General features: G+C 37.0%; 1 protein-coding gene across 1 annotated transcript; it reads left to right on the forward strand.

The window, feature by feature from the left end:
• The first annotated feature begins 12972 nt into the window (after window positions 1-12972).
• LOC141714909 (uncharacterized) lies at window positions 12973-13593 on the forward strand. Its single transcript, XM_074518405.1, has 2 exons — window positions 12973-13315; window positions 13451-13593. Exons 1-2 carry the CDS (start codon window positions 12973-12975, stop codon window positions 13591-13593), a joined length of 486 nt encoding a protein of 161 aa, XP_074374506.1.
• The last annotated feature ends 10943 nt before the right edge of the window (window positions 13594-24536 follow it).

The raw sequence follows: 24536 nt of genomic DNA on the forward strand, positions 1-24536 counted from the left end.
AGCATCACTATAAATTACAAAGTTTCCCATCTCATCTGGCAATGCTAACACCGGAGCTGTCACTAGTCTTCATTCTAACTCCTGGAAACTTTCTTCACACTTTTCCATCCAAACGAACTTCTCATTCTTCCTGGTCAACTTAGTTAGTGGGGATGCAATCTTCGAGAAATCTTTCACAAACCTTCGATAATATCATGCTAATCCAAGGAAACTCCTTATTTCCGTTGGTGTCTTCGGTTGCTCCCACTTTGATACAGCTTCGATTTTTACCGGGTCTACTTTCATACCTTCCTTACTCACTACATGTCCAAGAAACTGTACTTCCGTCAACCAAAACTCACACTTGGAAAACTTAGCATATAATTGCTTTTCTCTTAACTCTTGAAGGGCAATCTGCAGATGCACTGCGTGATCTTCTGGATTCTTCGAATATATGAGGATGTCATCAATAAATACAATAACAAACTTATCCAAATACTCCTTGTATACCCTATTCATCAAATCCATGAAAGCCGTTGGCGCATTCGTCAATCCAAACGACATTACTAGAAACTCGTAATGGCCATACCTTGTCCTGAATGCAGTCTTGGGGATATCCTCGAGCTTTATCTTCAATTGGTGGTAGCCAGACCTTAAGTCAATCTTTGAAAAGTAGCATGCTCCCTTAACCTGATCAAACAAATCATCGATTCGCGGGAAAGGATACTTATTCTTTATCGTCAACTTGTTCAACTCTCTGTAATCAATACACAATCTCATACTTCCATCCTTTTTCTTCACAAATAGCACCGGAGCACCCCACGGGGAAATACTGGGTCGAATAACTCCTTTATCCAATAATTCCTGCAGTTGCTTAGCCAATTCTTTCATTTCCATCGGGGCCATCCTGTATGGAGCCTTAGAAACTGGTTCAGCTCCAGGTATCAAATCAATGGAAAACTCTATCTCACGATCAGGTGGCAATCCTGGTAATTCTTCTGGAAAAACGTCAGAAAATTCTCTTACTACAGGGATCTCATCTAAGATAGGGGTCTCTTTATTCGTATCCACCACATGAGCCAAGTACGCTTCACATCCTTGACTCAACAATCTTCCTGCTTGCATCACTGAGAGGAACTTCCTATCTTGCCCCTGCCCTTGGTAACTGATCCTTTTATTATCTGAGGTGTACATAACAACTCTCTTTTTAATTACAATCAATATTTGCCCTATATCGAGACAACAAATCCATACCTAAAATAACATCAAAGTCTCCCAACTCCAAGGGGGTATTAAGTCAACAGGGAACATATACCCCGAAATCTCTAGGGAACAACTAGGACAAAATTGCTTTACATGTACTTTATCTTTATTAGCCACTTCTATTGTTAGAGGTTCGTCTAAGTCTTCTAACATCAATTGCATTTCATTCACACAATTCACAGATATAAAAGATTTGGACGCTCTCGAATCAAACAAAACGTTAACAGGTACGGAATTAAGAATAAGCGTACCTGCAACCACATCAGAGTCATGAACTGGAGACTTCTGGGTCATCTTAAAAGTCCTAGCTCTCACAGTACTGGTTGCTGGTCCTTGGGACACACTCCTTCCAATATTACCTTGAGTCACTGACTTGCAATTCCTAGCTATGTGTCCCACTTTACCGCAACTAAAACAGGTAACTCTTTGAATCTCAGACTTACACTCTGTGGAATAGTGACCTTTCTGTCCACACTTAAAATAATTAACATTCTCTCGGCACTGTCCACTGTGATTTTTCCCACACGTCTTACAATCAACCACTGGCTTACTCATCCTCGCCGGGGCAGAGTTAACTGATATTGTACCAGGCTTCGCCTGAGGAACATCCTGCCTCTTGAACCTCTTATTCTTATTCCTTCCAAACTAACGCTGAAACTTCCAACTCGCTATTCCTGATTCTGATCTAGCGGGTCCACTTTCAAATTTTCTTTTCTTCTCACCCTGCTCTTTTGCAGCTAATTTATGATCACTTTGTATCACTAGGTCAGCCTGAACTACCGAAGTATATGTCTTGAGTTATAAGGCTATAACTCCACTCCTTATTCTGGCTTCAACCCTCGCAGAAACCGCTTCGCTCGTTGAGCTTCTGAACTCACATATTCTGGTGCTATACGGGCCAACTCCGTAAACTTTGCTTCATATTCCGTGACACTTTTATCCCCTTGTTTCAGTTCCAAAAATTCCACTTCCATTTGACTATGGAGACAGTCTGGAAAGTATTTCTCCAAAAACAACTCTGTAAATCTGGCCCATGAAACTGGACCTTCTCCTTCTGGGCCTCGCGTAGATTCCCACCAATAGTTCGAATCATTCCTTAGAAAATAACTAGCATAATCAGTCTTTAAATTCTCACTCACCTTGGTGAGCGCAAACGCCTTTTCTATCCCTTTTAACCATATCCTGGCAGCAACAGGATCTACCTCTCCCTTAAACTCTGGGGGCTTCACTGCTTAAAAAGACTTAAAACTAATATCCTGATTTTCTCTCTTATCTCATGCTGCTGCTGGATTTGTAGTTGCTGCTGTTGGATTTGCTGTTGTTGTTGTATGAGCTGTTGTTGTTGTTGTTGTTGCAATTCTTACTGTTGCTGCTGGAATTGTTGTTGCTGTTGGGCCAGCTGTACAGACTGCTGACGCAACAAGTTCATCATGTCAATCACGGAAGGATCCCCAGCAGATCCGTTATTAGGCTGAGAATTTCTCTTTGGTGGCATCTCCGGAGACATAACAGTCATATATAAGAAAATGGATTGCTGCAGCAATTTATATTTATGCATCAGGAGAGCGTTGCCACTAAGACAATATTCTCATCCCCCATTACAATTGGATCCGTCCTGAGTGAATGATTATGATCTAAAAATGCCAGCAACAGAAACAACAATAATAATAACAACAATAATAGCAACGCACAATAAAAAAAACTGAACAATAAGATAAAGCAGCTGAAATACAATATCCAACAGAATCCAACTAGTACAACTGAAAATCCAACTAAAAAGAACCATCCGAATACACACCAAAATTGGTTGTCATAACAGCCTCACCTACTACAAACTATCACAACATAATGTACATATACAAATTAAACAACTGCAGAACTCCTAGAGGTCAACTTTGAGCTCTGCATCCCTCTACTGCAGCTCTGTCTAGCCACTACCACTGCCACCAATGGAACCTAGCTCAAACACTAGCCAGTTCACTAGGTCCTGATACTGCACAGCTCTGAACTCTGAACTAATGAAACAGTCAACAGATCTAGCCCTCTCTACAGCCATCTGGGTCAATGCTCTCACACGGGCTCGCACCTCAGGGGAAGGGGCAGAAATACCCTGAAATGGTGTAATAGGTACCTGGTCCAACTGGGCAGCAAACTCTGGACTCTGATCTCTGATAAAGGAAGTATTCACCGCCCTATGGACATGATAAGGGATCGGTGAAGAAGTACCACTAGGGGCCACAGGAGGTACCGGAGGTCTCATCATGGAAGAACTGGGACCGCAGCCGGGAGGGAAATCCCTGACAGCAGACACAGACCTACGTACCCAACGGGGACGAGCACCAGATCCAGGGATATCTCGAGGCACAAAAGAAGGGACTGGTGGAGGAGGCATAGGGGTTTCCTCGGTAACAGCATCAAGGGGTCTCTCAGAATCTGAGCTATCCGAATCAGAAGGATTCTCCCGAGATGGAGAGCTCGAAATCGCAATAGGCCACTGTCAACATAATAATATACAGACAAGACACAACCAGGTCAAGGAAATTCTATCAAAACATTTAATAGATGCCAGGGTAACGCCGTCGGAACCCTCAATTGACTCTAAAGGTTTGTTCCTCTATATGAGTTGCTGACTTACACTTAAAGACTCACGTTATCACCTACTCGACATAATCCCTAACCTGAATCAGGGACTTGAACCTGTAGCTCTGATACCAACTGTGATGGCCTCAACCCCGGGGTCAGGAGTTAACGTCACTAAACACAATTACCAAAAATATAAACAACATAATTATTAATAAAATATACTAACTTGACCCCGAACCAAGATCCGATCTAGGTTCTAGTATAATTCAGGTTCTCATTATTACAAACTCTTTATTCACTATCTAAGACACACTAACTTTATTCAGCAACTCCTCAGATCTCATGGTCTGATACAAACTACCTCAGAGGAGCCAGGTCCAGTAGGGGCGGGGACACGGGTCGGTCTGACTGATCTTCTAGGCATCTGCGAAATATACATAGCAGTTTGCAAGGGTGAGCATAATCGCTCAGCAGTACCAAAATATGAATAACAGAATAAAACAGTAATGCAACAATAAGAGGAACAGAACTGTAATCATGATATCAACATTATACACCAAAATTAGAGAAAAACTGGATATCACTAACTAGCATGCTTCATTAAAACATCGTAGCAGTGTACTGTAAAAACACCAGAGTCCAATTTTAGCATACTAGTCACTCTTATAAATCACTGTATCAACTACCCGTACCCTTACGGGAAGCACAAAACCCAATCAGATACGTAATGGATATGTGAAGACAGCTGATCAGGCTATCAACACCAGACGGCTCCAACTGCCATCTCATTTATGGCTCCAACTGCCATCTCAATTACCTGTTCTGGAACTCAGAGAGTAGCTAGGCCTCTGACCTGCTGGACTAATCGGTTATACAGTGCGCACAACCGAATTAGCCTATTACGCCAACTTAATAGGCCTACTCTGGCCCCAACGTATCCCATATCTGATCGTTTTAATCCAGTTTTCAAAATCATCACTTTTACCTATCTCTTGTCAAAATTAATTATGCCATAGCACACTATTCAAATCCTCTTTCATTTAAATCACGTTTAGAGATAGGTGTTTCCAGAATTCACTTTTCCCCAAAAACATAATTTTAAACAGCATTTTCAAACACAGGAGATACGTAACTTAAAACGTTTCTGTTCCATTACGAAAGTAAAACTTTTAGTTATTCACATATACTGAACCATAAAAGAATGGTTAGGGGTACTTGCCTTGCAACGCTTTACAAAACCCTAATTAGCTTTCATGCTGACTTTAATCATGGGAAAACTCGCTCGGAATCTACAAATACAGAATACCCTAATCAGTTACACAGACATGCTTGATATCCTCAAATTCTAACAACTCAATCCAATAACCCGACTCGTATCATTATTATACACATAAACCCGTAATCACATAGTCACGTAGTCGAAATATTGCTAGGGTAACACGTATAAATACATATATTTTCGAACATATTTTTAGGAAATTTTGGCAGCATCTTATTTATTTATAAGACTACCCGTCGATTACGATCGACGTCCATAATCAAAACAATCCACAATATAACGCCACCATTTATACAATGTACATCCCAATACCAATCAAAATTAATTATTTAAGTCTGAAAAATATTTTACATAATCATTTTATTTATTTATAAAATTTAGGACTCGGAACATCGTCATCATCGTCCACCGTTGACTCACCGAAGTTCATCGTCAACGGCGGCACAATTTATTTACGCCCGATATAATACGGGTTCCCAAATAAATTATACCGATTAATATTATTTTCTCGCCACGAAATTCTTTATTTCATAAATTATACTCATTCATTTCCCTGCAGAAAATTAAATAAAAAATATAAAAAAAAATCAATTTACAATAACCAATCTGCTGCACGAACAGGCCTAACAAAAGGCCCAAACAAATCAAATCCAACTACACACCACTAGCCTCACTGCTAGAGGCCCAACAACAACAGCCAGGCCCAACTGCAACAGGTCAAGCCCAGCAAGGAGCCAGCCCACAGACACACAACATCGCACACACGCGGCCACGCGCCGCCAAAACCCACACACACAAATACTGGCACACACACACACAACACTCGATACACACACATCACAAATTACATATATATATATATGTATATATATACAATTACAGAAGCAACAATCAAGGAACCAGAGAACCGATCGACACCAGCCGGCCAGAAACTCACCGGAGACAACACGGTGGCGGCGGCAACATGAATGGAGAAACAGGGGAGAGAAATAATCAGGAGAAGGAGAGAAGAGAAGAGGGAGAACGAGAGAGATGGAGTGCGAGAGAGACTGAGATGAGAGAGAGCGAGAGATTGAGACCGAGAGAGAGGAAGAGATTGATGTTTATTTTTTAATTATTTTTCTAGACATATGCTGCTGAGGAAACTACAACACGTGTCCCCCTGCTTATAGAATTGACACGTGTCTGTACAGATAATTACGAACTTTTAAGGCCCGATTGCTCTGAATTCAAAATTAACAGATCGAGGTGCACTTAAAATGATTTCAGAAAATTATAAAAATCATATTAATATATTATAAATATCCCGAAGAGAATAGAAATGTAAATTTCGAAATTTCTAAACAATTTTTTAAGGTACGCTTTATACCCGCTTTTTAACGAATAACGAAACAACGCGCGGTTAAAATGATGTCCGAAAATTTTCAAAATATTTTTAAAATTCTCATAATAATACGAGTTTAATAAAATATAAATTTCATAATTTTTAAAGATTCCCATAATTAAATATGGATTTTAGCATTTAACACACTCAGAAAATCATTTAAAAATGAATAATTAACGAAATATTGATTTCTCAATTTTATAAAGTCCTAAAAATAATTATTGAAATTATAAAATTAGAAAACCAATTTTAAAGATAACTCAAATATTTATGGAATTAAAATTACAATAAAATCACTTTTACAAGCGAAATAAAATCATATAACTCACCAATAAATCACATAATTCCAATCCCACATATCAACAAATCATAAATAATTAGATAACAATCAATAACCGCTGCCAAAATCAATACACACCTTTTATTTATTTACTTAAACTTTTATTACACTTCCAAGTATTAGAAATAAAATAAAAATACACGAGTCGTTATAGGGGTCATAATACTCGACGCCCTTATAAATTTTTATTCCCCCGTTCACTTGGGAAGGAATACTCGCAAAACCAACTCATTTTTCTCAAAACCCAAACATTTATAAATCTAGTAATTTGATAAGTAAAAACATTTAACTATTCTGAACATAGAATAGTAGAGAGTACTTGCATAATAAGCATTTAGTTCAGCGATATGTAAAACATTTATCGATTCTAAACTGAGAATAGGGAAAGCAATACATGCATAATAAGCATTTAAAATAAATATCACTTGAACAATAAGTAATGATAGGGATACTTACCTTTGGTTTTTAGCAGTTAGTCACACTCGTAATAACATAATTATTCTGACATTCTGGCATCTCAAGGCATCACCGTCTTTTACTTTGCTAAATCTCTGATCTGCTGCTCATGCAGTGCTGCTACTCAATATTCCATACTAATCAACTCTAGTATTCATTCATTCCATGTGATCCTGATCGTCTTGAAAGACTCGTATCTAAAATTAGAAGATAACATTTTAATCGTCTAAACGATAATTACTCGACGAACTACGCGTCAAAACCCTATCGTCTACCCATACGATAGCCCACACATAATTATAACAGCCAAACACAGGACTCTTAACCCACGTATGCACGTAATTCACATAACATATAAGCACTTAATCCACGTATCACATAATTTATATAACACATGATGCGGTTCGTCAAAAGGTTCGACTCGGTTCGTTTAAAACTAAAATCGGGTCAACAACAGTATTTATCGATCAGATATTGACTCGCAACGACTCGCAAATCAAATTACCTTTCAATTTAAAAGAAATTAGGTCTCAAAAGTATATTTAATGAAATCAGAATAGTTTTCTGAGTCTATACGCGTTCGTTTCGTATTAAACGGACGAACGGTTTATTTTCTACGAATAAAATATGAATAAATCAATTAATAGTAATATTAATTGATTTTTAAAATACCTAAATATATTTTTAAAAGCTCAAAATAATTTTTAAATCAATATTTAGGAAAAATCCAAATTAAAAATGACTTTTCCATAATTTTCTGAATTAAAATAAAATTAATACAAATTATCGAAATAAATTGATTAATTATTAAAATAATTAATCTATTTAAATGAATAAAATTTTTGGATTTTTGAAAATAATAAAAAAAAATAAGTTTTGGAATTTAAAATAATTAAGTAAATAATTTTAATATTTAAAATAATCATTAAATGATTTTTGGAAATAAATAAATTGATTTTTGAAAATAGGAAAAAGAATTTTTAATAAAAAGTAAAAAGAAATGCCAGGAACATTTTTCAGAATGGGGAAAGGAACTGGGAAGGATCAAACCCGGGTTTTTAAACCGGGTTACGAAGAACACGGTCGGGTCCGGGTTGAACACCGGCCGGTCTCTGGAATAAGCCCAGATTCCGGCGGCGTTTGGCCGGACTCCGGCGAGCTTTATTTGAGCTAAAAACAAGCTCGTTTTTCATGGTTTCAAGTCCCAAATTATTCAACATCGACTGAGGACTTCAGAAACATCACCCACAATTACCGACAACAACCACAATGATTTTTCCGGCATAAAACTCATGTTTTCCGATGAGTTCATCGGAAAACTTTGATTCTGCTAAACTCCAAACCAAAGTTAGTGAATTCGGTCCCAAATCACAGCTAGAGTCATTTAAAATCTATTCAAGCCATCAAAACAATCACAAACACCAGATTAAACTGAAAAAAAACAATTTACAAAAACTAAAATCATAAGAACTCGGTTATAGCATTTCGGGACTAAAACGATTCAACCAAATACTCAATTCGATTCTAAATATCATTCTAAAGCTACTGGTAGCATCAAAATCAACCAAAAATCATCAAGAATCAAAAACAATTTCAAGAGCAAAAACTAAAAAATCCATTTTTCAAATTACTGTAGCTCAGATATTGAAACTGGTATAGTTAGAAAGGGCTTGAAACGAGGATCAAATTGATATGCAGAGCGTTTGATTTGGTTTCCTGGTTAGCTCATAATCATCAATCGAAGTTCTGAGAAAGAATTTCACCCCCAAGAACCTTGTTCTTGAATATTTCTATTTTTCTGAAATTTTGTTAAAATAAAATGAATAAAATAATTCTGATCAGCTATTTATATTATTACAGAATTAATACCCTCAAATAAATTAAGGGTGTTTTTATCCCCTAATTAAAATAATTAGGTCAAAAAATAATAATTATGGGGAATAATTTTAAAAGTAATTAAATATAAAATTTATATCAAAATTCCCCAAAAATTATGAATAATTTAAAAATACGAAAATACGAGGTATTTGAAATACGATTAAACGCACATAAAACGAAGTAAAACAAGTACCTTGATAAAGACGTAATTAAATACGAGTCCAAATTACAGACCGATTCATATAATTGCATTTTAAACACGTAGCAAGTATTCTGTTGGGTCATATCGGATTTGAAAATACAACTTAGCAACTAAGTAACAATAAAACGATACAATTTAATATCAGATTTGAATAATGATCAAAACTAGGCTTCTTATAAAATAATTTATACGAAAATAATGTAATAATATCTCGTCTTTCAATAATACGGATTTTATTGATTTATCAAAATGACTATCGTATCGAAAATTTGGCGCCGGGATGCGTACGGGTCAAACCGTAATTTGGATTGAAAAAGTCAAAACACGAAAAATGTCCGGAATTACCAGATTAGGTTAGAAAGGAGTTTTCGGAAGAGTTTCGGATTGTAAAAATGCAAAAACTGTTGAGGTTGGACGATTCCCGACTTTATAAAATAGTTTTATAATTACTCAGAAAAAATTTATAAATCCATAAATTATTACAAAATTATATAATAGTCCAAAAATTACCAGAAAATATCATAATTATTTATATTTTATCCTGGACATCTAAAAATTAGAATACTCAAAGAATATTACATATAAACATCCAAAACATCAACTCCAATTACCAGACAATTCAATAAAATTCACATAAAAATCATATAAAGAACTTAAAATAATAATAATAATAATAATATCTGAAAATATGGGATATTACAGTGCTGCAACGGAAACTACCTCCTAAACTTAAAGATCCAGGAAGCTTCACGATACCATGAACTATTGGAAACTTATCTTTTGACAAGTGCTTGTGTGACTTGGGAGCTAGCATCAATCTGATACCATTGTCTGTCTTCAAGAAACTTGATCTGCCTGATCCACACCTGTAAACATGTCCTTACAACTGGCTGATCGATCCATCACTTATCCGCGAGGTGTAGTGGAGGATGTATTGGTTAAGGTGGACAAACTCATCTTCCCTACTTATTTTGGCATTCTGTACTTTGAGGAAGATAAGAAGATTCCCATTATCTTGGGGAGACCATTCTTAGCTACTGGTCGAACTCTGATCGATGTGTAGAAGGGTGAGCTTACTATGAGGGTTCAGGATCAGGATGATACCTTTAATGTCTTCAATGCAATGAAATTCCCTACTGATGAAGAGGAGTGCTTTAAAGTAGAGTTGGTCGACTCTGTAGTGAATTCAGAGTTTGATCAATTACTAAGGACTGACGCCTTAGAGAGAGCCTTAACAGGGGAATTTGATAGTGATGATAAAGAAGGGGAAGAGAAACTGCAGTATTTGAATGCATCTCCGTGGAAAAGGAGATTGGACTTGCCATTCGAGTTTCTTGAATTATAAGAGGTTAAAATTTCTCAGGAGTATCTCAAACCATCTATTGAGGAAGCTTCCACACTTGAACTAAAACCATTGCTTGATCACTTGAGGTATGCATTTTTAGGTGATGCATCTACTTTGCAAGTTATTATCGCATCTGACCTTTCGGGTAGTGATGAAGACAAGCTCTTGAGAATTCTGAGAGAATTTAAATCAACAATTGGATGGACTATAACAGATATCAAGGGAATCAGCCCTTCTTATTGCATGCATAAAATTACACTTGAGGAAGGAAGTAAACCAACCGTTGAACAACAGAGGAGACTCAATCCTATCATGAACGAGGTAGTGAAGAAAGAAATTCTTAAATGGCTGGATGCAGGGATCATATATCCTATTTTTGATACTTCATGGGTGAGCCCAGTGCAGTGTGTGCCTAAGAAAGGAGGCAATATAGTTGTTTCTAATGAAAAGAATGAGCTCATTCCTACTCAAACAATCACAGGATGTAGAGTATGCATGGATTATCGGAAGCTGAATAAATCCACCAGGAAGGATCACTTCCCTCTTCCATTCATTAATCAAATGCTTGATAGGTTGGCTGGTCATGAGTATTATTGTCTTTTGGATGGGTATTCGGGATATAATCAAATTTGCATTGCCCCAGAAGATCAAGAGAAGAACACTTTTACTTGTCTTTTTGGCACTTTCGCTTTCCGTCGAGTTTCTTTCGGACTTTGTGGTGCACATACTACTTGTCAGAGATACATGATGGCCATATTCTGAGACATGATTGGTACTAATGTGGAGGTGTTCATGGATGAATTTTCTGTGTTTGGGACTTCTTATGATGAGTGTTTGCATAATCTTGGCTTGGTGCTCAAAAGATGCGTTGCGACCAATCTGGTGCTCAACTGGGAAAACTGTCACTTCATGGTGCAAAAGGGTATCATTCTTGGGCACAAGGTATCTAGAAAAGGTCTTGAAGTGGATAAGGACAAGGTGGGGATTATTGAAAATCTTCCTCCATTAATATCAGTTAAAGGAATCCGCAGTTTTCTTGGTCATACGGGTTTTTATCGGCAATTCATCAAAGACTTCTCCAAAATATCTAAACCCTTGTGCAATCTGTTGGAAATGGATGTTCCCTTCAAATTTGATTAAGAAAGTTTGGCTGCTTTTGAGAGTTTAAAAAAGAGTTAGACTACAGCACCCGTTATTACTGCACCTGATTGGAATGAGCCCTTCGAGATGATGAGTGATGGTAGTAATTTTGTAGTTGGAGTTGTTCTTGGCCAGAGAAAGAAGAACATTTTTCAGGTGGTTTATAATGCTAGTAAAACCCTTAATGGTGCTCAGCTGAATTACACTACTACAGAGAAGGAGCTTTTGGCAATTGTCTACGGTTTTGAGAAATTTCGATCTTATTTGCTTGGGACAAAAGTGACAGTTTATACTGATCATGCTGCTATTCGATATCTGGTCTCGAAGAAAGATTAAAAATCTTGATTGATTCGATGGATTCTCTTGTTAGAGGAATTCGAGCTGGAAATCAAAGACATGAATGGTACATCAAATCAGGTAGCGGATCATCTCTCACGTTTGGAAGATCAAGGCAAAGCTTCAAAGGATAAGACGTTGCCAGATGAGCAACGTTTTGGGGTCCAAGAAGAAGAACCATGGTTTGCAAATATTATGAACTATCTTGTTAGTAATGTTATTCCCCTGGAACTCTCTTATGCTCAAAGGAAAAAGTTTCTACATGAGGTGAAGTGGTATCGATGGGATGAGCCGTTCTTGTTCAGAAAAGGGGCAGATCATATAATCAGGAAGTGCATTCCGTATTGTGAGACGGAGGGTATCTTGCAAGACTTTCATTCTATTGCGTATGGTGGTCATTATGGTGGATAAAAGATAGCTACCCGTATCCTTCAAGCGGGATTTTTATGGCCTACTTTATTTAAAGATGCTCATCAGTTCGTGTTGAGATGTGATCGTTGCCAACGAATTGGAAATATGTCCAAGAGAGACGATATGCCTCTCAATCTGCTTCTCGAAGTTGAGATTTTCGATGTTTGGGGAATCGACTTCATGGGGTCATTTGTCTCGTCATGCAATAATTAATATATTCTTTTGGCAAATGGGTTGAGGTTAAAGCTTTGCCAACCAATGATGCTAAGGTGGTGATCAATTTTCTTCATAAGCAGATATTCACACGTTTCAGTACTCCAAGGGTCATAATCAGTGATGAGGAATCGCATTTCTGTAATCACAGATTTATGCATTAATGGAAGGATATCATGTGAATCATCATGTGGCCACAACTTATCATCCTCAAACTAATGGGCAAGCTGAAGTCTCTAATCGAGAGATCAAGCGAATCTTGGAGAAGGTTGTGAGTCCGTCAAGGAAAGATTGGTCTTTCAAGCTAGATGATGCTATTTGGGCCTACAGAACAATAATCAAGACTCATCTAGGCATGTCTCCTTTCCATTTGGTATATGGTAAAGCGTGTCATTTGCCTGCGGAGCTAGAACATAAAGCATATTGGGATTTGAAGAAGCTGAATCTTGACATGGAAGCTGCTGGAGAAAAGAGAATGTTCCAACTTAATGAACTCGATGAATTTTGTCTATAGGCTTATGAAAACAACAAGTTATACAATGAGAAGGTCAAGAGATGGCATGATAGGAGGTTAGTGCACAAGTCATTTATGCCTGGTCAGCAATTTCTATTGTTCAACTCTTGTCTCCGACTTTTTCCAGGGAAGCTTAAGTCACGGTGGTCAGGTCTGTTCATTGTCAAAACTGTGTTTCCATATGGCGCTGTGGAAATTTTTGATAAGCATCCAGACCAAGCTTTCAAAATAAATGGTCAGAGGTTGAAGCATTATTATGGGTTACGGTGAACCGTGAGGTGGTGAGCGCCGTTCTTGTGATAACTTGATTTCGAAGTTTCACGTCAAGCTAAAGACATAAAACAAGCGCTTTATGGGAGGAAACCCATGCATTTATTGTATTTTTGCTGAAGAAAAAAAATTAAAAAAATAAATAAATCAAAACACTGAAAAAAAATTCCAGAAGTGCGGCGCGCCCGTGCCCATATGAAGCGCGCCCGCGCGAGGTCCCTTGAAAAGAAAAAAAGAGTGAAAAAACATAAAATCAGATAACCCAAGCCCAAACCCGAATTCTACCCTAATTTTAACCCTATTTCTACACCCGAAACAACTCCCCACCCCACCTATCTCTATCTCTATCCTATATATATACATCTACATACATACAAACACATCTCTTATACCCACAAACCCTAGCCTCTTCTACATACAATACTTACACCCAAATCACTATCACTTGTGATTATGGCACCTAAAAGAGCACGAACCATGGGGAGTAGTAGCACCCATCCCTCGTCTATCGAGGATTCTAGTATAGGTGGCACAGAGAACATATTTACTTCACTAGAGGCTTAGGCGGAGTTCACTAAGTTGATGTCTAAACCGGTGGCTAAGGAGAGGGGATTCTTGCCTACGACTCAATATGGGAAGCTATTGGAGATGATTGCTGAGAAAGGTTGGAAGAGTTTTTTTGAAGTACCATATGCGGTTCCATTGAGCATTGTGTGGGAGTTTTATGCCAATGCTAAGGCTGGGAAGAATGGATTTTCTATGGTTCGGGGTTTGACTGTGGATTACCGGCCTGCTTCTATTCGCCGGATTCTGCGTCAGCTCGCGAGGCCTAGGACTGCTGATGATTGGGTGCAGAAGACTAGGGAGGATTTTGACTTGGTTTAAATTTTGGAAGAATTATGTGTTCCAGGCACGAAGTGGAAGTACAAAGCAGACACCACTGAGCCGCTTACTTTTCTTGCTTCTTGTATGAACAGGTATGCTAGGGCTTGGAACCTATTTATATGTTCTAATATTCTGCCTTCTTCGCATTCATACGAGGTTACTGTGGATCGGGTTATTCTCTTATGGGGGATTCTGAATGAGGAGTGCGTTGATCTTGGTTATGTCATTCAGCAGAGCATGCTGCGATTTCTGCGAGGGGGACGACATGGGCGATTCCTCATACCTCTATTGTTACTAATTGTGCACATCTGTGGGTGTTAGGTGGTCTGAGCATGTGCAGTTGCAGATGTCGAGTGCCCCTATTGATGGTTCTATGATTTCTCGGATGGAGGAATGGGATGGCGGTTGGCCCCACGAGAGGGGGTTAGGCTATATTATTGATGATTCAGAGGGTAGCCGCCCGGATCCTCCAAGTTTTTCTCGTGCGCAGCATGTAGCCATTATATCTTCTCGTGCAGAGCAGACAGGGAATATGACTGGACTTGAAGATGCTCAGTACAGGATATTGACTCGGAGTATGGATGCCATGAATGATATTCACATCCGTTTTGCTCAGGATTTGACACAGGCTTTGAGTACTGGTTTTAGAGCCACTGGTATCGAGGTCGATTGGCCTGTATTTGAAGCGAGCACTATTTACCCGCCACCTGATTCTCCACCCAAGGAGGGTGATCCCACCAACGACTAGGTATGCCTTGTATCATTATTATTACCTTCAATGAGGACATTGAATATTTTAAGTTTGGGGGTGATAATGTAAGTATTAGTTGTGTGTCGTGTTCATATAGATTCATATTGCATGTTTAGTTGTAGTTCGTTCATTGTTTTTGCATGATTGTTCATATAGGTCATATTTGTTTGCATATTTGTTCATGTTATTATGTGAGTCCATGTAGTTGCATTTGCATGCATATAACATGATCCCGTAGGATGAGCTGTTTATGATTGGTAGGTTGGTGTTGATTTGAGTGTAGTGATGTCGAATAGAGGGATGATTAAGTCTTAATGAATTTATTTACATGCCTAGAAACAAAGTTTTTTTCACAAGTCTTATAGCTTGCTTTTGAACTAGATCATGATCATACTTGTTTGTTTGTTGTAATTTAATCACTTGGTTATAGTTAGAATTTTTGTTATTCTCGTAATGACGTAGGAACACTGAATTTTTAAACTAGGGAAAACATGGATATCATTGCTAGTTGTGAATAAAATTAGGCGTCAAATGGCTAGTAGTCGGCTCATATTTTTATGAGTACTCTAGGGTTGAATGAGATGGAGCGAAACACACTCATTCAGAATCATTGAGAAAGAAAAAATTGTGTTAGTTTTTGCAGAATTGACAAAGGGATCCGCTAACCTAATGTTTGCTACATGGGTATCATTATATAAGTCTTTTGGGACCTCGTTCATTGCACGGTCAAATTAACATTTGTGTTTGATGTGTTTCAGTACTATAGCATGATCCTTGTATAACTCTAGTAAAATTGAGGTGTTGTGAGTCATTATGTGTTTAACGTCTATTCTATTATAAATTTGTGATTTTTTTGGAGAAGGATAGGATATGGTTATTGATCTAGTATTGAGAGTATATCTGATAAGCATCTCACACACGCACGTTTCTGGTTTGTATGTTGGTTTATGGGATTTAGTTGAACTCTGTTTAATGTCATTCCATTCTTAGAGACATTGCTTATTGATTTTGTTATAGTTATTCCGAGGGGATCGTTGCATTGTCATTTATTTGCATTTTCACGTAGTTGCATTCATGCAGTAGTTTTGTTATTAGTGTCAAGTCTGTTTATGCTTGAGGACAAGCATCTATTTATGTTTGGGGGTGTGATAAGTGGATATTATATCTTCTTTGAACGCTTCATATCGGCTTAAGTTGGTGTTTTAGACTCAAGTATTTGGTGTTTTTGATGTGTTTTATGTTGAGTCGTTGCAGGGTACTACTCAAAGGTAGAAATAAGCTTTTAAATGATTATATATTGATAAGAGATCAGGGAAGGAGTCGTGGAAGTTTGTACGAAGGTCGGAGCGCAAAAAGAAGAAAGCTGCAGAAATTTTAAAGAAAGTAGGCGCGCCCGCGCCAGACCAATTTTGCAGAGTCCTGATTTGATTATAATTTGGTTATTGTGAGAGTCCAGGTCACCCAGGGCTATAAATATAAATAAAAGAAGACGTTTTTAAAGGAGAAGGAAGCCATGGAGAACATAGAGAAGACCTAAAGTACACAGGACGGCTAAGGAGAAGAATATTTAGGTTTCACTTTTGTATTCTTCGATTTAGGCGATACTTTTGGATGCTTGTTTTTGATATGTTCTTAACCCCTAGTACTTTTATATTATCTCGTAGTATTCTGAACTTATTTATTATCATGTTTTCATCGGAACCCATGGTGACGATGTGATCGATCATGAACTAATCATTGTCATGGGATTCTGGCGGATTTATTTATGGATTTCAATAGTTGATTATTCTAAATCGTCAGTGTGTGGTGATTTATGATTTCCTAGTATGGTTGTTGGTTGTACTTATTCTTCTTAGATGCGTAGCTAACATCTAATTCGTATGTAAATCTTTATTGAAGCAAAATTGGATATAGAGGTTTAGAACTTGCCATGCTGGCATAGGTTTATGTATGTTGTCATGCATGATTCGTATTGTAATTTTAACCATCTTACGCTGTCCTATGTAATCTCAATAGATAACTTGCTCATTAAACCGTTATGTTTTCAAATCTTATAAGCATATGGGGTCTAAGCATAATTGGTGTCTGCTCAACTTCTATCTTATTTGTGGATGTTTAGTAGTAGGGTATACATATATTAAAAGATAGCATATACTAATTTCGTGTTATTTGATTAGTTGTCATCACCATCACATGCTAAGATTAAAGGCATAAACTTTAAATGAAGTATTCAATGAAGTTAGAATCCCATGTTTTACCTCATATAAGTAAATCCGTGTTATTCTCTTAGTTAATGCATGCTAGTATAATCACTTTAATTAGTTAATCAACTCAAAATTGATATTTGTCTTAGCAGTGAATAATAACCGTACATTGTTGCATAAGTGCATATTCTGTTTAAACCAGTCTCTGAGGGAACGAACTTAACTTAATCTTATACTACTTATGATCGCGTACGCTTGCGTGGTTTTGTGCGAACATTGTGGTCATCTTAGTCTCAAGAAAAGAGTCCTTAAGTTTATCAATTTGAGTATTAGCCTGAGACTGAATATGCTGAACTGATTTGATCAATAGTGTAGAAGCCTTGAGATGTGACAAAATATCAGGATTTATAATATTCTGCTCTGCTCTCTCCAGATGTTGAGAAAAATTAGAAACAAAGATAGGATATGAGGCATCCTTCCAATTAGCATTCCATTTTGCATCAGAAAACTTTCTACTGTTATTATTATCATCAAGCTCAACTAATCTCCTTCTTTTTTCATGTTTAGGCATGTCTTCAGGAAAGAAAAGTTCATCAAGATCCTTGTCAGGATCTAATGCTACATTAACATTTTCTCCATCATTAGACTCACCTTCATGTACAGATTCTTCATCAGCAACTGGCTCCTGAATGAACTGAGCTACTTCATCTCCAGCATCAGTATTTAGCAAATCATTAGGAATTGGAGTTGTGTGAGAATCAGCTGCTTCAGAAACTGCCATGTCGTCATCATTTAACTCCATATCTTCAAGAATAGTGGCCATATGAGGTGGAGCTTCAACAGTCATCTAATAAGACCTCAGTACCAGTGGAGTGTTGTGGTGATTCTGCAATAACGGGTTCATCTTGAATGGACTATCCTGCATCTACATCAACAACAATGACATGGAGAATAATGGATGGTGGAATAGTATAATGAGTGGACTGTCCTTCAGTAAGAACACGGATTGTTGTAGTGGATGACATAGAGATGTGAGTGGACTGTAGGAAAGTATCAGTACTTAGACCTGCAGGGAGAATATCAGCATTTGGCACATCAGAGTTTATCTGAGGGTCTACAGACTGTTGTTCAGCAGCTGTATCTTTAATAATCAATGCACCTACAAAATTTTCAATAAAAATACTTAAATCTGTATATTCTTTTAAATTAGTCTCACTACTTCTCACACCACTCATCTCATGACTTTTAATAGTCAGGGTTTCCTCACAAGGATTAACTAAATCCTAACACTCATCTACCTTTCTTTTTTCCAGGTAAGGATCCCGCCTTTCTTTATTTCTGTTTTTCTCTAAATCTTTTTTTTCATTCTCACATAAAAGGCTCAGATAAGTTTGTCCTATAGAAATAAGAGGTAGCTGAGAAAATTTGTATGTGATCATATGACTAGATGTATTCCTTGATAAAGGTCTAATCACATTAATGACATCAGGGTTTATACTAGAAGTAAATGCTGATAATACAAAATCAGTATTTAAATTAAATGCTGATAAAGATAAATCAGTATTTATACCTTGTGCTATTGAAGGATTAGATTCTTTGTAGACATCGAGAGGTTGAACTGAGAGAAGCTCAGCTAATGTAGGTGTGAAATGTATCCTTTCTTCAGAATCAACTGCTAATACAATTGGACCAGGAGTTAAGCCTTCACTACCACTTTGAGGTAGTGGTTCTTATGGGGCAGGAGATTCAGGAGTTGCTGGATGACTTTGATATTCAGGTGCTTGTATACTCCTCTCCTCAGTTTCTAACTCCTGAGCTGCTCCAAAGGGAAAACCATCTCTATGCTTTGAAGTATGCCTTTCTATAGACTGGCAGATGTGTTTGACTCTTGCAGCTTCAGCTGTTACCTTTGCAGTTGCTGCATCATGCCATTCTTGAATAGACTTTTTAGCAAGAGGCTCCACTTGAATAAAGTCTACTCCACTACTCTGAAGTGAATGTTCTTGTGTGACAGGATCAGGATCTGTAGTGGCTGTTGTACCCCTTTGAGATACAAGTTCTTGTGTGCTTGATCCAGGAAACAATCTTTGTTTCTACAGCCTCTTGATAGATTCTTCCACTTGCTCATGAGTGATCTCCCTCATTTTTTTTTCTTTTCTTTAGAATCAGTAATTATCACAGGTGCATCAGTAATTTGGATAGTCCACTGAGCAGTACTAGTAGTTGCATCCTATTTCTCCTCATCAATTTCTTTCTTGATCGGCATCAGACTTTGATCAATGTAGGTTTTAACTAATTTCTTCTTCTTGATCCTTAGTCTTGGGCTTGAATCAGTTTGAACAGCATCACCACCCTCATCAGGTAATAATACAACTTGATTCTAAGTAGAATCAGGATTTAACTTCTTGAATTAAGAAGATAAGGTAACATTGTCCTCATCCTCTGATTCTGACTCGGCTAGTACAAGCTTTCTATTAACAAGGTCTGAAGGCTTAGAAAAATGAGAAGCATGTACATAACCCTTTTTATTGGTTTCTCAATTGAAACAATAACCCTGACATCAGCTTTTGCCGTTTTCTTCCTTTTTACAACAGGTGTCTTTTGGGAGGCACCTGAGGTGCATTGTATTTGAGAAAGTGTTTGGGTTGTAGTACTTGGGTTAGCTACAGGGGGTTCCTAACTGTTATTTCCTATAACTTAGCACTCTGAAGATTCTGCAATCCATAAATAGGAAACCTTGCAATTAGCAAGTTCCTTACAGAGAGTGGTAACCTTAAAGGTGCAAGAACAACCTTTTCCTTATCCTTAGAAATTAAATCAGAGAAAGCTCTCTTGGTGAGCTTAAAAACTGACACAATTTGGTTAGCAGGGATTAGGGGTACCGGGGAAACAAGTATTAAAAATCAAATGACAAAATCTAGCATAATATACTATATTTCTATCAGTAGTTAATCTATCCCCTATAAAACATAAAATTACTCTACCAAAGTCATAGTGAGAACCAAGGATCATAGAGTACCCAATTTGCTGAGTCATGATAGGAAGTGCATCAAAGTTTGTGCACTTATTGTTGAATGCGCTTGTTATGCAATAAAAGAAAAAGTTCCACTCTTTCTTTAACCCATTCCTCTTTAATTGACCAAGATTATTCATATCTTTGTCATAGCCAATCTCAGTAAAGAATCTTCTCATCTCAGCATCTCCAATAAATGCTGCATAAGAATTGTGAGCGGGAAGATGAAGAACATCTCGAACAGTTTGAGGAGAGACAACCCTCCTTTGATTGTCAAACTCAAAGATGATGTTTAGAGTTCATGCTTCTCCTCCATCATCGTATAAGCCATTTCTCCAGAGAGTGAGAACCTGGTCACCAGAAATGACCATGGGTTCAGTTAGAGCATAACCCACTTCACTGGCTTTCAATAAATCCTGGAAGATTTGAAAACTAATATTGATCCCATTGTTTTCCAGAATAGCAGTATAATTGTTAGTGACGAACTTAGCACCGCCATGAACAAACATTCTTGATGTAGAAGATGAAGACATGATTGATTTGTGTAAAATGCTTAAAAATTGAAAAGGGTTTCAGAGTTTAGGCTCGAGAGAGAAAGAGAGTTAGAGAGTAAGAGAGTGATTAGAATTTGATAAAGTGATAATTGAAAATCAAAAAGTGATTTTGTTTAACACTGTACTCTAAATCACACAGACTGTTCAACTTAATGGGACCCGTGGCATGTTATCATTCATCAGGAAAGCAATCATGGTGCGTGTTTTAATATGCAATAAATACGTGCACGGTTACACAAAATATTGTTTTGTAGATAACTCTATCATTTTTCCATATCCTCATGCCATCAATTAACATTGTAATCAATTCAAATTTTCCCACTAATTCTACTACATCACAACTCTAATTAAAATACTGAAGAAAAGCATTTTGAATAAATTCAAAATATTATCAGAACATAGTGTTCAATTAGGATTTGACCAATATCAGTATTTAAGTAGCTACTGTCAGGATTAATCAGTCAACTCCACTTTGACCAATATCAGTATTTATTCATATAATCAGAGTTTATCATGCAACAAAATGTCAAAGTTTAAATATCAGGATTTAAACTTGACTTGATAATTTAATAACAAATAGTATAAATACATGGAATTAGAGTTTAACACTATTATCTGGTTTAATAAATACTGATATATATGATAGAGATACCACATTCTAATTAACAACTCCAGATCACAATTTCTCATCAGAGTTCGAGAATTGTCCTGAGATCATTCCCAATTCATTCACTAATCTGGTAAAGGTGGCTTCGCATAGTGGTTTGGTGAAGATGTCTGCTAACTGCTGATCTGCAGGCACAAAGTGCAATTCCACTGTACCTTCCATTACATGTTCTCTTATGAAATGGTACCTTATGCTGATATGTTTAGTCATTGAATGTTGTACTGGATTTCCTGTCATTGCAATAGCACTTTGATTATCACAATATATAGGAATTTGAGAATATTCTAACCCATAATCCAATAACTGATTCTTCATAATAAATATTTGAGCACAAAAGCTTCCTGCAACAATTTACTCAGCTTCAATAGTTGATGTGAAAATTGACTTTTGTTTCTCACTAAACCAAGAAACCAATCTACCACCAAGAAATTGACAACTTCCATAGGTATTTTTCCTATCTTTTTTGCATCCTGCAAAACCAGCATCTGAATATCCAATTAACTTAAAGTCTGAATCTCTAGGATACCATAATCCAAGATTTATGGCGCCTTTGAGATATTTAAAAATTCTTTTTACAGCTAATAGATTTGGTGCCCTTGGATCAGCTTGGAACCTTGTACAGAGACAGGTAGCATACATGATATCAGGTCTACTAACAGTCATATATAGGAGTGATCCAATCATACCTCTATAGTTAGTTATATCTACTGATGAAACAGTATTGAAATCTAACTTGGTTGTTGTGGTCATGGGAATTATTGCAGCTGAACTGTCTTGCATTCCAAATCTTTTGATCAGATTTCTGGTATATTTTGCTTGATTTATGAAGATCCCTTCATCTGTTTTCTTTACTTGTAAACCCAAAAAATAACTCAATTCTCCCATCCTACTCATCTGATATCTAGACTGCATTAGATTTGTAAATCTGTCACAGAGTTTATCATTAGTAGAATTAAAAATGATATCATAGATATATATTTGTACTAACAACAAGTCCTTACCATGGTACTTATAAAATAGAGTTTTATCAATTGTACCTCTTTTGAAACCACTTTCCAACAGAAATTGAGCAAGTGCTTCATACTAGGCTCTTGGATCTTGCTTTAGTACATAGAGTGCTTTAACCAGTAAAAAGACATGATTTGGATATTTTGGATCAATGAACCCTGGAGGCTGTTCAACATAAACTTCTTCTTCAATTTCACCATTTAGAAATGCACTCTTAACATCCATTTGGAACACCTTGAATTTTATGTGAGCAGCATAGGCCCGAAAAATTCTGATTGCTTCAAGTATTGCAACTGGAGCAAAAGTCTCATCATAATCAATACCTTCTTGTTGTGAATAGTCTTTTACAACCAGCCTTGCTTTATTTCTTATAACAATGCCCTCACTATCAGTTCTGTTTTTGAACACCCACATTTTACCAACTACTGATCTGTTCTTAGGTCTTGGTACTAGAGTCCACACTTTGTTCCTTTCAAATTCATTTAGCTCCTCTTGCATTGCTGTGATCTAATTAGCATCTTGTAGATATTCTTCAACTTTTTAGGATTTAGTTTGAGATAGAAAGAATGATCGATACATTCATTATCAGTGGCTCTTCTATTCTTGACACCACTATCAGGATTTCCAATGATTAATTCAGGTGTATGTGACTTAGTCCATTTTCTTGCAGAAGGAAGTTGAATTCTTGAAATAGAAACTCCCCATTGATCCATGAAGTCTTTTGTTTCATTTTTCCTTATACCACTATTATTTCCTGATGCTCCCCCTGAATCAGTATTTCCAATACTATCAGTATTTGTTTTATCTGTATTTGATGAATTAGAGTTTGATGGAGTATCTACTGATGTGTCTTGATTTGAATCCCTTGATCCTTGATGTGAACCATGTTGCTCCCACTTAACATGTGCTTCAGTTCTTCCAGAGTTGCCACTGTCATATGACTCATCAGAGTTTAGAGTGATTTCAGGATTTGCAGTATCAGGATTTGCAGTATCAGGATTTGTCAGATTATCAGAATATGTCAAACTATCAGGATTTAACTGTTCAGCATATAGTACTTCATTTTCAAATCTCAATTCTTCATGGTCATCTGCATCCTCTAGACCTGTAATCTTCTTAGCATCAAAAGATACATGAATAGATTCCATGACCACCCTTGTTCTCAGATTATAAACTCTGAAAGCTTTTGTTGACAATGGATATCCAACAAAAATGCTTTCATCAGCTTTTAGATCAAATTTTGTAAGCTCTTCAGGATGAGTTTTGAAAACGAAATACTTGCAGCCAAAAATGTGAAAGTACTTCAAATTTGGCTTATTTCCTTTCACCATCTCAAATGGTATTTTACCATGTTTGTTGATCAACGTTGCATTTTGTGTGAAGCAGGCAGTTTGCACAGCCTTAGCCCAGAAGTAGGTAGGCAATTTTGCTTCCTCAAGCATGGTCCTTGCAGCTTCCATAAGTGTTTTATTCTTTATTTTAACAACTCCATTTTATTATGGAGTTACAGGGGCAGAAAATTCATGTTTGATTCCCTTGTACTTGCAGAACTCTACCATAATGTTGTTCTTAAATTCAGTTCTATTATCACTTCTAATGATCTTAACTTTATGAGATGATCCTTTCTCCAGTTCCCTTACATGATCAAGAAGAATTGATGGTGTCTCATCCTTGGTGTACAGAAAATACACCCATGTCTATCTTGTACACTCATCAACAATAACAAGAGTGTACCTAATCTTTGCAATAGATATTACATTCACTGGTCCAAAGAGATCAATATGTAGTAAGTGATATCGTTCAAGAATTGAGGATTTAGATTTACTCTTGAAAGATGTTTTCCTTTATTTAGCTTTCTGGC

This window comes from Apium graveolens, chromosome 3 (assembly GCF_009905375.1).
Source record: "Apium graveolens cultivar Ventura chromosome 3, ASM990537v1, whole genome shotgun sequence".
Taxonomy (NCBI): Eukaryota; Viridiplantae; Streptophyta; class Magnoliopsida; order Apiales; family Apiaceae; genus Apium; species Apium graveolens.

Coding starts and splice junctions, on each gene's coding strand:
- LOC141714909 (XM_074518405.1), top strand. CDS start 12,973: ATGGAAGGATATCATGTGAATCATCATGTGGCCACAACTTATCATCCT. Junction 13,316..13,450: donor TAATGAACTCGATGAATTTT/GTCTATAGGCTT, acceptor GACTTTTTCCAG/GGAAGCTTAAGTCACGGTGG.